This window comes from Carettochelys insculpta, chromosome 29 (genome assembly GCF_033958435.1).
Source record: "Carettochelys insculpta isolate YL-2023 chromosome 29, ASM3395843v1, whole genome shotgun sequence".
NCBI lineage: Eukaryota > Metazoa > Chordata > Testudines > Carettochelyidae > Carettochelys > Carettochelys insculpta.
Window position 1 is genome coordinate 1,091,070 of NC_134165.1, and position 12,719 is coordinate 1,103,788.

At 55.1% G+C, this 12,719-nt stretch overlaps 1 protein-coding gene across 1 annotated transcript; it reads right to left on the minus strand.

The window, feature by feature from the left end:
* Positions 1–2,787: 2,787 nt before the first annotated feature.
* Positions 2,788–11,852, minus strand: CDC37 (cell division cycle 37, HSP90 cochaperone). The gene is made up of 8 exons (XM_074979648.1): positions 11,667–11,852; positions 7,349–7,630; positions 7,083–7,188; positions 6,023–6,138; positions 5,306–5,428; positions 4,138–4,320; positions 3,630–3,701; positions 2,788–3,317 (listed from the first exon to the last, which is right to left on the minus strand). The coding sequence occupies exons 1-8, from the start codon at positions 11,766–11,768 to the stop codon at positions 3,162–3,164; spliced, it is 1,140 nt and encodes a 379-aa protein (XP_074835749.1). The 5' UTR covers positions 11,769–11,852; the 3' UTR covers positions 2,788–3,161.
* Positions 11,853–12,719: the final 867 nt, after the last annotated feature.

Below are 12,719 nucleotides of genomic sequence, written 5' to 3' on the forward strand. Positions count from 1 at the left end.
CTACTGTGACTCCACATTTCTGCAGAGACACTCAGATAAAGGTGACGGATGCCTAACTGTACAACACCCAGCACAACACCACTTGCTTGAACATCACAGATGCTTCATCCACACCCCTCTCTCTGCTGGGGCGTGGACTGTCCCTTCTACTCCACAGCCAGTCACTTGCTTTACCACCGCTTGCATGGTTACAGATTCAACCCAGTTCTCAACAGAGCATGTTCCTCTCCTATGCCAAATTCCTCACCCTCTCTATGTGCATCAGGCTGCTGCCCAGGTTCTGCCTTTGCTGGGTATAAGCAGAACTGCTAGACTGGGCCTCTTGCACCAGAACTACCTTCACTTCAGAGGCAGGCAGCTCCATTGGTCCTGTGGCCTCATGCACAGAAAGGCTGCACTAGCTCACTGCTGGTCTAAGCCAGTGGGGTTTCTGGCTTCTCCCTTCCACCTCATTCCCCAAGTACTAATCTGGTATTTCTCCCCACTCCAGCACACCACCACCTGCTACGCACACAGGAAAGCAGCCCACGTTCTATAAGACAAACGGTATTTGGGGGGCAATGCCAAACTGGGGCCCCCAGCAGTGCCTTACTCAGCCTAGGTCTGGCACCCCTGCGCCAAACCCACCATCAATGCCTTTTCTCAGCTGGCAGGCAGGCAGGGGTTTCCTGCATCCAAGGAGCTAGTTCTGTTCTGGTATCTCCACACTGCCACCTGCTGTCAGACCACCTCCTGCCTTCCTCGCTGTGCAAAGCGGGGTTTGAATGTCTCCCAGACCTTGCTGGCACCTCACACGCCCTGCCAGCGTTCAGGCCGTCACAGGCAAAACCCCTCTGGTTCCAAAAAGGGCCTGAGAGCTTGACAAGTAGATTTTAATCTTTGGGCAGAGACCTTGCTGCAGGGCTCATGCTGTATTAGTTGTTAGCATTGCACGTTTATCAGTCTCCTGCCGTAACCAGCCACACTTAGCATGTGGCCTTCACGCCAAGAAGTAAAGTGGGCAGAGTATTTTCTCTCCATCTTCCAAATGGGGAAATGGAAGCAGGGAGAAGGAAGACCTGGGCAAGGATCTGTACTCACAGGTACCTGCCATACCCATGCACTGGGGCACTTCTCTTAACAAGCCGGTCACTTTTCCAGCATTTCACTCAGAAACGTGTGTCTGTGCACAAAACCCCTTTTACAATTATTTCTCCCTATGCCCACTGCACTAGCTCCGGGGACACTACAGCAGCAGCACCTCCTGGTACAGGGTCCCTGCTGAAGTTAGGGAACTGGATAATTAACAGTTTTATTCAGTCAGTAGAGTCGTCTCCCTCCCTGGCAGCTTCTGAAAATGCTGGCAAGGAAGCACTCCGGCTGGGGACCCATGGTCCCCCTCTCAGCTGCAGCACCTCCCTGGGCCATTAGCCCACCAGCAGCTCTCCAGCCAGTACACAATGACAACCACTTGTTGGCATATGTGGGCATTTTACACTGCCTACCACCCTGCCAGCCCGTTAATGCCCATGGTTCAAAGCTTCCCTGTGCAACCGCATTGTGCTCTTGGCACCTGTTTGGCAGCAGCACGGGAAGGAGGTGCCAACGCACGAACAGCACCACCTCCTCTCTCCCCAGAGTTGTGCACTGCCCCGTTCACGAGGTGTTTTGGTCTCCTGACCCCTGGCACCAGCTGGGGTGGAGGAGGGGACCAGATGGCTTCCAATAGGTCTTTGCTGCTGCATGGAGCTCTCTTGTGCTCGGATCCCAGTCAACATGCATTGGGCAGAACTAGAGGAAGCTGGACCTAAAGCCCAACCCTTCCACCCATCGGTAAGGCTTGGCAAAGGCAGTCTGTGTGTGCGGGGAGTTGGCCCAGCATGAGTCTGGCTGGAGCAGAATCAAGCTGACGCCCTCTACTGCCCGGTCCCTGCTTTGCCACAGCCGCACACAAGGTTTACTTGTTAAAAACGGAGCTGTTTTGCCTTGTGCCAAGTCTAGCAGGGCATTTCCTAGGACTGCTCCTCCTTGCAATGCAGCCTTGCTGAGCAGAGGGGCACTGCACCAGACAGAGCTGGGCACAACAGATGCGCACAGCAGCACCGCAAGTACCAGCCATGGGGCACCACAGGGCCAGCCTAGCCACGCGCCGCTCTCACAGCTATCCAGGGAGCAGACAGGACGCCTGGATCGAGCCCTGCCCGGACTCAAAATCCGCAAAAATGAGCCACGGACAGACATCCACATCCATCGCCACAGCTACAGAGTGGAGATGGCCAGATTTGCAGGGCTATGCATGTGGGCTCTGCCACGCATGGCCAGCACTGTTGGGTGTAGGTACACCAAATCTCTGCCACTTGGCAAAGGCTCTGTGCCAGTGCCCTTGCCAGCCCTACTGGTGGAACAATCACCCTTGACGCTGGACAGTGCCAGGGCTGGTAAGGTAAGCAAGAGACTGCTTACCCACAGCAGAGGCCTGCAGCACTTGGCATAAGCTGCAGGCACAGTCACAGCAGAGCCCACTCCCCATGAACCTCAACACACACACCCATAGACATCCGAGGCGACGCGGGCCTCAACCAATGAGCAGGGTGGCTGGTGTGTTTGCCTGCCGGGTGCCACAGCGGCCCACACAGTTGGTTTAATAGCCACCAAGGGCTTCTGCAGACTATGGAAGGCTGGTTGGTTCAGGCTGGGCTGCACTGGGACTCCCAGCCCTGAGGATGACTTTTAAGTTGACTTCTCTTTTTTCAGAGGCCACAGAAAAGCTCAGCAGCTTCTGTCCCCAGCAAGTCCGTGCCACGCTCAGCTACTTCAATCTCTTTATTTGTGTAATAGCCTTGCTGGTCACCAACAGAAGAGACAACAGCACATCTGTAACTAATCCATTGCCTGGCAACACCAGAGCAAGACCTAACACCTAACCGGCCATGCCAAGTCCCCCTGAGCGCCCGTCTCGCTGGAGTAACTGCCCAGGACTTCCCCAGTGCTAACAGGGGGCTTCCGACTGCTCCCCGGGGCAGCCCATGGCGTGGCGTTGGACACGGAGCCAGCCAGCCAGCAAGCAGCTCACACATTCACAAAGTGTCTACGTGTGTAAAGCATATGTCATATCCTGAGGGAAAACAGGGTGTGAAAGGGAGGTGAAGGGACAGTCTGCTTTAGGCCTTGCCAGCAGGAGTTCATGGGTTTCCTTTCTCCTCCTTGCCGCTCTCCTTCTTGACCTCCTCATTGATGGCCTCTGTGGGCTCAGCTCCCTTTTCCACTCCCTCGGCCGCCTTGGCATTCGGCACCCAGAGCCCGGAGTCAATGCAGCGCTGCATGTGGTACTTAGCTTCCTGGAAGGCAGACAGCACATGGCTGCTAAGGGACCTGCGCACAACCCTCCGCTTCTTCTCAGAGCTCCTCAAGCCCTCCTCCCTCCTTTGCACGACACTGCATTGCAGCCTCCTGGCCGAGGACTCACAGCCACTTGGTTGGCTGGAGATCAGTGACTGGGGAAGCAGCCAACAGCCGCACAGGCTGGCACAGGCAGATGGTTTTGTGCCTGGGATCAGGCTGCAATTCAACGCCAAAGCAGCCAGTCCTCCTCCTGCATTTCAGAGCTGGCACCCTAGGCTCCCCAGCCCGCACCCCAGAGCGATACTCACAGCCGGCTCCATTTTGCTGATTGCATCCTGCAGCATCTGAACATCTTTCACATCGAAACACTTCTGCAGCTCCTGGGAGAGCAGAGGGGAGTGCGGTCAGCTAGTCTGGGACAAGGCCCCTTCCAAAGCCCTGTGCAATAGACAGCACCGAGGAGCTCACGCCTGGTGCTCCTGCGCAGCTCGGAGACGGGCCTGCAGGGGAGACTGAGCACTTGGCTCAGGCAGCTGGAGATGCTCCTCTGCATTCCCCAGCGCACAGACAAGTCACTGTGGAATGCCACCTTGCACACCTCCCTTGGGGGGAATGCCATGGCCAGGCCAGGCCAGGCAGACTGGGTTCATTTGGGGACAGAGCTTTCCTACTTGAGGGTAAAGGGAATAAACCAATCTAGGATGCTGAGGGAACAGAGCAAATACTCCAGGCAGGATAGGGAGTGGGAAGGAAAGCCCTTTAAGCTGGAGCCAGGATGTGAGTCTGAGACCCACTGTTCAGGGACAGGCTACTCACCGGTGGGAGGGATTCGTACACCTCCACAGGGTCCAGCCCACCCGGGCCCAGCCGTTTCTGCCGCTCCTCCTCTTCATACTCCTTCATGGCTTTCTCGATGCGCACCTTGGCACGACCTCTCACCCGCTCCTTGAAGGCCTCCAGCTCGTCAGTGAACCCCTCCATGTACTGCTGATCAGCTGTCTGCAGCGAGCAGCGACAAGAGGGGCAGGAGAGTCAGAGGCCAGAGGAAGAGCCGAGCTGGCACAGGATCCAGCCAGGCCCTTGAGATGTGGCTGAACCCAGACCACACCCCCGCCCACTCAGACTAGCGTGTGCCAGTCCAGGCAGGCCCCCGTTCCACCAGGCAAATCACAGGGCTGGGAGGAGGGGGATGCCTCCTTCATTAAAAGCCACTTGCTGCAGGAGAGGGGAGGCTCAGAGGCATTCGTCACAAACATTCTCCTTGCAGCTGCCCCACAACCCGTTGCTGTGGGAGTGAGGACAGTGCCTCCAAGACACAGTCAGGTGGTAGCAGGAAAAAGTCCAGCTGTTAGGAGTGAAAAAGCGTAAGACTAGTATTTTCTCTGAGCTCCAGGCCCTCCACACACAGACCTCTCAGGAGGCAGCTCCAGTAGTATCTGTCAGCTGGCCCAGCAGCAAGGAAGGAGCTTCAGCTGTAACTCTTAGCCATGGCAGTGCCTCCAGCTACAACTCCCACTAGGGAGCAAGAGTGTGGGCATGGGAAGCTGGGCAAGATATAAACCCCACCCCGCGTGGGCCTTGGACCCCTCTCTGCAGTGAGCGCAGACTGCACCCGAAGAAGGGTGCCACCCCAAGGGAGTGGAATTTGGATACACCCCTAGCCTCCCTCTGACAGTGGCCAAAAGCCAAAGCCGCACAGGACGGTACGAGAAACTACACAGGGTACACACAGGGGCTACTCTGCCTCACGAGGTCTCCTAACATCTGAGAGGTTGTCTCGCACCCTGCTGCAGGTATCCTTAGCAGTAAGTGTTACAACCAGGGTATCGGGTGATTAAGTCCCTCTTGGAATTTTGCTAAGCTCCTGAGCCACTCACCTCAATGCACTGTGGCAATGAGCTCTCCACCCTCTACATCATTCCTGCTAAGGTCAGGAGAGGGAATGGGAAGAAAACAGCCCTGCTCCAGGGGACTTGGAACCCACCTTGATTTTGGTGAAGAACTGTCTGAAACAAGCTCGGGGATCCACCTTCAGGCTCTTGGCCAGCTCAAGGATGAACTGCATCACGATGGTCTGGTGGGCAACCTGTTCCATCAGTGCATGTTTCTAGGAGGCAGAAAAGAAAGGCCCCTGTGGCTCCAAGAACAGCAGATGAGCACTCAGCTCTGCAGTGCACAGCCAGGTGAGGGCATGCTCCCATTCCAACCGCCCCCCCAACTGCTGCAGCTTTCCGCTCTTCAGTCAGGAAGGCGGAGGACACTGGCTGGCAGAGGGCTGGGACAAGAGTCCACTGCAGTCTGACCTGTTGGCCCATTTCCTTCCAGACTCTGCTGCCAGGATCTCTCTAGTCTCAGCACCACTTTTAAGCCAATGAGGCAACCGCTGGCTTTAAAGAGTCACTGGCTCCCAGGAGGGCAGCTGACCACGAGACAATTTGGGAAGAGAACAAGCAGCTAGTGGGCCGGCTGAACAGCTTCTGGGAGAAACAAATGCACTAGAGTGGCATGGAGCCAGTTGGGTCCAAGCTTTCAAGGTCCTGTTCCCCCAGCCTGGCTTCACTGTGCCACGAGGGGTCCATCAGCAAAGGGGCTGGAACGTGAAACTAGCCCAATCTGCTACATACTGAAGGGGATGGAACTCAGCACGGCCCAGAGGATTCAGGCCTTGCTGCTGGCAGGCCCACCTCCTGGGGAAACGCACCTCCTCCACCTCCAGGTCAATGCACCAGATGACCAGGTAGTTGGCGGTCTCTTCACACACCAGATGCGGGTTGTCGGACAGGTACTTCTGGCTGTCATCCCAGCGCCGCAGCATGCCTTCCAGACGGGAGAGAGAGAGTTAGCAGCAGCCCAAGAGAAGAGCCTGCCCACAAACCTGCTGCTCCCATATGTTTTCATTAGTGGCATATGACCTTTGTGTCCAAGCACCAGGATTGTGAATGAAGAATCCAGGACAGGCCCTGCTCAGGGAGCAACACAGAGCTAACCTGCTGCCTCGACCGCCAATCAAACCAGGCGGTCTCACAGGGAAAGACAGGTGTGTGGGAAGTCACTGCCTTGAGGCTCAAGAAACCTAGGGCCATTTCTGGCCTCTGCCAGACTCTCCATGCAGCCCTGGACAAGTCACTGTATTGCAGAGCCACGTCTGTAAAAAGGGAAGACACTTCCCTGCCTCGCAGGGCTCCTGGGTAGACAGATATGCTTGTGTCCAAGCCCCCCAGTCAGCGTGCAGGGCACCTGAGAACAGCTTCAATCAGAACTGTTAAAGTACTGACAAGTTAGGAGGCCAAGAAGGTCCAGCAAAGTCAGGGCAGAAGTCCAGAGAAGAGCCGTTTAGGCAGGAGCCTGCGTGCTACTGGGGGAGGGGGCTGGTGGGTAGTCTTGTGGTGGAGCTCTGTGAGTTCAGTAAAGGATAAAACCAAGTGCCAGGAGCTGCGCTGGGAAAGCACTGGCTTATGGGTGCCTGTTACACATGGACCTGAAAGGCATTCCCTAGGTAGGGACCCCCAGCTGAGAACACACCGCAGCCCCTCACCCAACACACTGACCACAGGTGTCTGCAGCCGCCTGCTCTGCAGCTTGGGAGACAACAGGCATTGCAGACATAAGCCAGACAGCAGGGAACCCAGCTATGCTGGGATTACCTCCCTCCCGCCCTTTGCTGGGAGAGTCTCACATTGCCCCGCTAACCCAGAGCCCGTCTCTAAGTCAAGAGGAACTTGTGAAGCTTTCCTCCTCTAGCCTGCAGCTGGTTAGCTCACCGAAGTGTTTGATCTGTTTCTCATACTTCTCCACAAACGTTTTGTGTTTTTTCTCTTTTTGTTCCTCCGATTCCTCCTCCTGTTCAGGTTTGACATTGAAAACACTCTGCAGAGAGAGAGAGAGAGAAAAAGGCAGCTGAGTCAGGGGGCTGCCGCATTCCCGGCATTGGTTCCAGCACTATAGCTGTATTGCCATGTTTGCAAGGCACTTCCTTAGCCAGATGCCCATGCTGACTCTTCCTCATGCCCCGCACCCTTAGACCCACCTTACTGAAGCCATCTTTGCTCAGGGTGTCCACGTTCCAGGGCATGTTCTTCTCCTTCTTCCGCAGCTCTTCGATCTTCTCTTCCCAGCTCTTCTCTTCCTTTTTTAGCTGCTGAGCTTCGGCCTGCAGCCTCTGGAGCTCTCTTTTCCCGCTCTCTGTGTCCGCCACCTCCAGCTCCTTCATCTTCTTCTGGCACTCGGCTAGTTTCCGTTTGCATTCCCTGCACCCTTTGTCCAGCTCATCTTTCTCCTTCTGGAACTGCTCCATCCTCTCCACTCGGGCCTGCACATTTCAATTTACAGCTTTTAAAAAATATTCTTCACCACTTGCACTTGGAACAGATGAGCCAACTGATTCACTAACAAGGAGGACACTACAGCCAGTGAGAGTAACACTGGGAACCCACTCCTGCCCTCATATGCCACACACGAGAGATGATTGTTGGGCCAATTCTAACCCTGACTGGCAGTAGCAAAACAGCTGGTCACACATCAACACCAGGGTACCTGCTATGCCAGAGAACGGTCATTTACATGAACCTGAGTGGGCGGTAACTGTGTTCCCAAGTCACTGACTTTTTGATTCATCTCAGTATCTGCATGTATGGCTAGTTTCTTGCCTCTGTAGAGACCTGAACTTTCATCCCTTCACTCATTGCAGCTAGCCTGTGGTTTAATTAGCTGTTTTAGCTGTCTCTCTTCTGTGCTGCACTAACATCCACACACAGACCCACCCCAGGCTACTAAATGGGAGCCCACGAGTTTCCAGACAGCTTGCCATGTATGCATGGACTTCAATTAAGCTTGACAGATCCTAATGGGTGGTAGCCCAGAAACCGCAGCAGAGCTCTATGGGAATGCTTTTATCCTCTGTAATGTCCATTTGTACTAACTGAAAATTAAGAGATGGAGGATCACCCCATCCTCACAGGCCAAGACACGATTGTTTACTCCCATACAATCTTAGGGCCCTGTCTAATCTATAGGGAACTGCCTTAAGTAATGGAATTTCTATCACCCACCTTAGGCTCATAGTGTTGGTGGACCCCATGATATTCAACTTAAATTTGTTCTGCTCTGTTTCAATCTGTGTCTCCTACTTCTAGGAACCCCAGTGATGCCTCCCCTCCAGAGCCCACCCAGCTAACTATTGAACACACACTGCCAGTGTTTCACTATGCAGGGTTTCCCGTACAGGCTCATGTTTTCAAGAGGGTTCTAAGATGCTTAGGCTTCTGTTTGCTGTAGACCAGAACAGGATCCTGCTGTGGCTACTGGAGAACTCTCTCTTTCTCCTCTGAGCCTGGAAAACAAGAGCTGAATCCCATTTTCTTCTCCATGGGGAGAAAAAAAGCCCACTTCCCCACAATCAGCAGAAATCCTTCCTTCCTTCCTCCTGCTAACCTTAGGGAAAACAACCTGGCTGAGATACAATTACACTAGCCATGCTCGCTCAAAGCAGGGCCAGTGCTAAGTACTTACGAAGTTCTTTAGATTACCAAAACATTCCCCAATTAGCCCCCAAAACTGCATTGTCCCCATTTCACAGAGAGAGAGAGAGAGAAACTGAGGGAGGGGACAGTGGCCACTGCCACTGATGAACATCCCATGTGCAGCTCCTGGAGTGAGCCCCCAGCCGCATTTCCTCCACTTCCCCAGTGTTGCACGTGCCTGGCCCAGGCCAGAACTCGTCCTGTAGAACAGGGATCAACCTGGACACCAGGCCAAAATGAAGTGCTGCACAGGAGCAAACCTGGTAGGTGTGTTCATGGGCCTCTACAGTAGGGCCTTTATGATGGAGGTGGAGTCGGGGTGGGGGAGGCAGGTTCTCTGGCAGGGAGCATCTCCTGGCCCTTTCCACCTCATATTTGAACTCAGTCTTTCAAGGGGCTGGGAGGCAGGGCCAGGCTGTTATATTCCACATACATGTCAGTAGCTGGAGATGGATGGCAGGAGAGAAGGTTCCCTGTTCAGTGCCGCATAGGAAGGGCCAGCTCCCTCCCCTGCCTTACATGCAGAGCTCCTGTTAAAACACCCCAGCCTGATATTAGCCCTTTTGGCAACTGATCACATCGACTCATGTTCAATTTATGATCCACCGTAACATCCAAATCCCTTTTCATCTTCTTCCACCTAGCCAGGTATTCCCTATTTTGTAGCTGTGCCCATCCTATTTCCCTCCTAAATGCAGTACTGTGCACTGCTCTTTAACTTAATCTTGTGGATTACATCTCAATTCTCTAATCCGGGGGAGGGAGAGCTCAGTGGTTTGAGCACTGGCCTGCTAAATCCAGGATTGTGAGCTCAATCCTTGAGGGGGCCATTTAGGGATCTGGGCCAAACAGATTAATTAAAAAAAAAAAGGGGGAGAAGGGTGCTTGGTCCTGTCAAGAAGCCAGGCACTGGACTCGATGACCTCCCGAGGTCCCTTCCAGCTCTATGAGGTATAAAGTGTCAAGGTTGTTTTGAAATCTAATTCTGTCATCGAAAGTGCCTACAACCTCCTTTTTGCTTGACATTCTCCACAAATTTTATGAGCACACACTATGCTCGGTTATCCCAGTTACGAATGATATTACGTAACAGTATCAGACTCAGGACCCCACTAGACATGCCCCCTCACCCTACAGTTTGAGAGCATATTAACAATTACTTGTTTTTACTATTTATAGTAATCTCATCTAGCCCAGGTTCTTGATCTCCCCCCCCCCCCGCTCTCTGATTTGCTCACCTTGATTATCTTTTTCTGATTTGTCCTCCTTGCTTCCTGCTTTTGGTTCTCTGTGTCTTAAATATTGAGTCTGTTCTGGTCTGGCTCTGGTCTGAAGAAGTGGGTCTGTCCCACGAAAGCTCCTCACCTAATAAACTATTTTGCTAGTCGTTAAAGCGCTACTTGACTGCTTTTTGTTTTCATCTAGCCCAGGTTTCCCTAGTTCACATCCGACTGCGTCGGAAGGCTCTATTGCATCTACTGCTGTCCGCTATCTATTAAGCCAGTATCCCTGCCACAAAAGGAAATGAGCTTGATTTAGCTGGCTTTGTTCATGACATATCCATGCTGGTTATACACTCTAACCCTTCTTTAATCACTTGTTCCAGTACCTTTCCAGGGGTTCAAGCCACTGTATCAAAGTACCCTATATGTGCTCATGATTACTACGCAGAATGCCTGCTTAAGGAGGGAGAAAAAGCCTCAGAGCACCTGAGCAGATGGTTTCCAGGGGGATCTCCATGGACAGAAGGAATCCTCCCTTAGAAAACACCCTCGTTTTCTGTGGGAATGTCTCTCTTCACAGAAGATCCACTTTGAAGTTGGGTAGAGGGTCCCCTGAAGCTGGGAAATTTCCCTTGGCAAGCTGACAGGAGGGAGACCCCACTAAGGGTGGGGCTGATCTGACAGAAATGGGGTGAGTCCAAGGGGATTTCAGGCCTAGAGGAGCCCCCTCCGTTGAGAGCCATGCAGGGGGCTGGCGCGATCAGAAAGTTAGCTCACTGAGACTTGAAGCCCACCTGTCATTTCTAGCTATTCCTAACTGCTACTCTGCAGTGCGAGGCTGCTGGAGATCACCCGCAGCTTTTCCTCACCACTATGCAGTGAGGTGGCTCTTATGGGATTGCCAAAGTGTGAACAGGGACGCATCCTCTGCCCCAACTGGCGGTATCACCACACTAGGACAGGCTTCAGCACCAAGAATATTGAGAAGGGGCTCTAAGGGAAGGATTACGTTACTGCTCTTCTCCCTCAACAGTGCTGTGGAGCAGGCTGGTCGCTGCAATGGCATGAGTCCTATGCGGTGGAGGGATCTTGAGAGAGTGATTTCGTTGGGACCAAGTCCAACTAGTGCAGGTTCCTCAAGGCGAAAGTCCCAAAGACAGAGGCTTAGGAGCAACAATGTTACTGAGTGGGGTTGGGGAGGGATCTCATTGGAGCTCGACCTTGACACAGGGGCTGATCTCCAACGGTGCGGGCGAGCGCTGCCTACACCTTGGGATCTCCAAAACATTCCCCAGTTACCTCCCAGCACCTCCACCCGCCTCCCGCTGCACCACAGCTGCTTCTAAGAGCCACAGGAACAACCTAGCAACGGAGTCTACCTAGAATGGGGAGCTGCGCTGGCCGCTCTGGGGGCCCGGTCTCCATGGGAACGGAGGGCCCCCACCAGAGACCGAGGGGGGGGGCCGGGCCCGGTCTCCATGGGAACGGAGGGCCCCCACCAGAAACGGGGGAGGGGGCTGGGGCCCGGTCTCCATGGGAACGGAGGGCCCCCACCAGAGACCGAGGGGGGGGCCGGGCCCGGTCTCCCCGGGACACGCCGCACCTGGTGCCGCCACCGGAAGAGACTGGCCGTGTCGATGTTGGGGTGAGTCTCGTCCTCATCGTCGGACACCTCGATGTGGTCCCAGACGCTGTAATCCACCATGGTGCCGGCCGGGCCGCGCCGCCCCGTTCTGGAACCCTCCAGCAGCCGCGGCGCGTCCGCGCACCCACTTCCGCCCTCGCCCTGACTCACTTCCGGTGCCCGGCGGCGGGGAAGAAGAGCGCGCTTCGGCTCCGCGACTGCGCGTGCGCAGAGCCTGGGCGCCCGCGGCGCGGCAGGCACGCATGCGCAGGAGCGGCGAGGGCCTCCTCGCAGGTTGTCAGAGGAGCCGCCCGGGGTGCCGGGGAGCGAGTTCTGGTCCTGCGTCCGCTCACTGCGCATGCGCGGAGCATGGCGCGTACAGAAAGGAGCCACGCGCGGCGCATAGGGCCCCCGGGCCGGGGGTGGGTTCGCGCCCACGCGGCTGGGCGGGGGAGCGGCCTCCCCAGGCCGCCTGCGGGTGGGGGAGCAAAGGGACACCCCGCTTGGCCTGGGTCTGCATGCCCCCCAGAGGCGGTGCTGCGTACCCCCGGTGTTGCAGCTGTCCGGTGTGCGTGCCAGGGCATCCCGAAGGGCCGGTCCTCCGGACAGCCGCGTGTGACACGGGGGTGCTCCTTTGCCGGCTGTTGCTGGGCTGCTGGGAGTGGGGCCCTCTTGGCTGGCTTGGGTTGCAGGAGAGGTTCAGGGGCTGCCCAGCCCAGATGCGGGGGGTCCTCTGCCAGCAGCCAGTGTTTCTTTTGACAGTGCACATAATATTTATTCTACACACGGATGGGAAAAAATAGATGACCCTGGACGAGAGACCCATTTATGTCAACTGGAGTCTGCACCCAGTCTCAAGAGGCTACAAGATGTATCACCCCCCGTGGGAACTGGGGCCAGAATTGAATGGACTCTCCCCAAAGCAGGATCAGACACTACTGCCCTACAGCATGCTGCAATACGAACAGATAACTTCCCTTAACCCTGCAGCTGCTGGGGGTCTCCCAACTGCAGAAACATGGGTGCAAATAT

Excerpts from the sequence above, each read along its gene's own strand:
- CDC37 (XM_074979648.1), bottom strand. The coding sequence starts at position 11,768 with ATGGTGGATTACAGCGTCTGGGACCACATCGAGGTGTCCGACGATGAG. Across the intron at positions 4,321-5,305 it reads AGTTCTTCACCAAAATCAAG|ACAGCTGATCAGCAGTACAT; the intron begins GTGGGTTCCAAG and ends TGCTCGCTGCAG. Across the intron at positions 3,318-3,629 it reads TCAGCAAAATGGAGCCGGCT|GAAGCTAAGTACCACATGCA; the intron begins GTGAGTATCGCT and ends TCTGCCTTCCAG.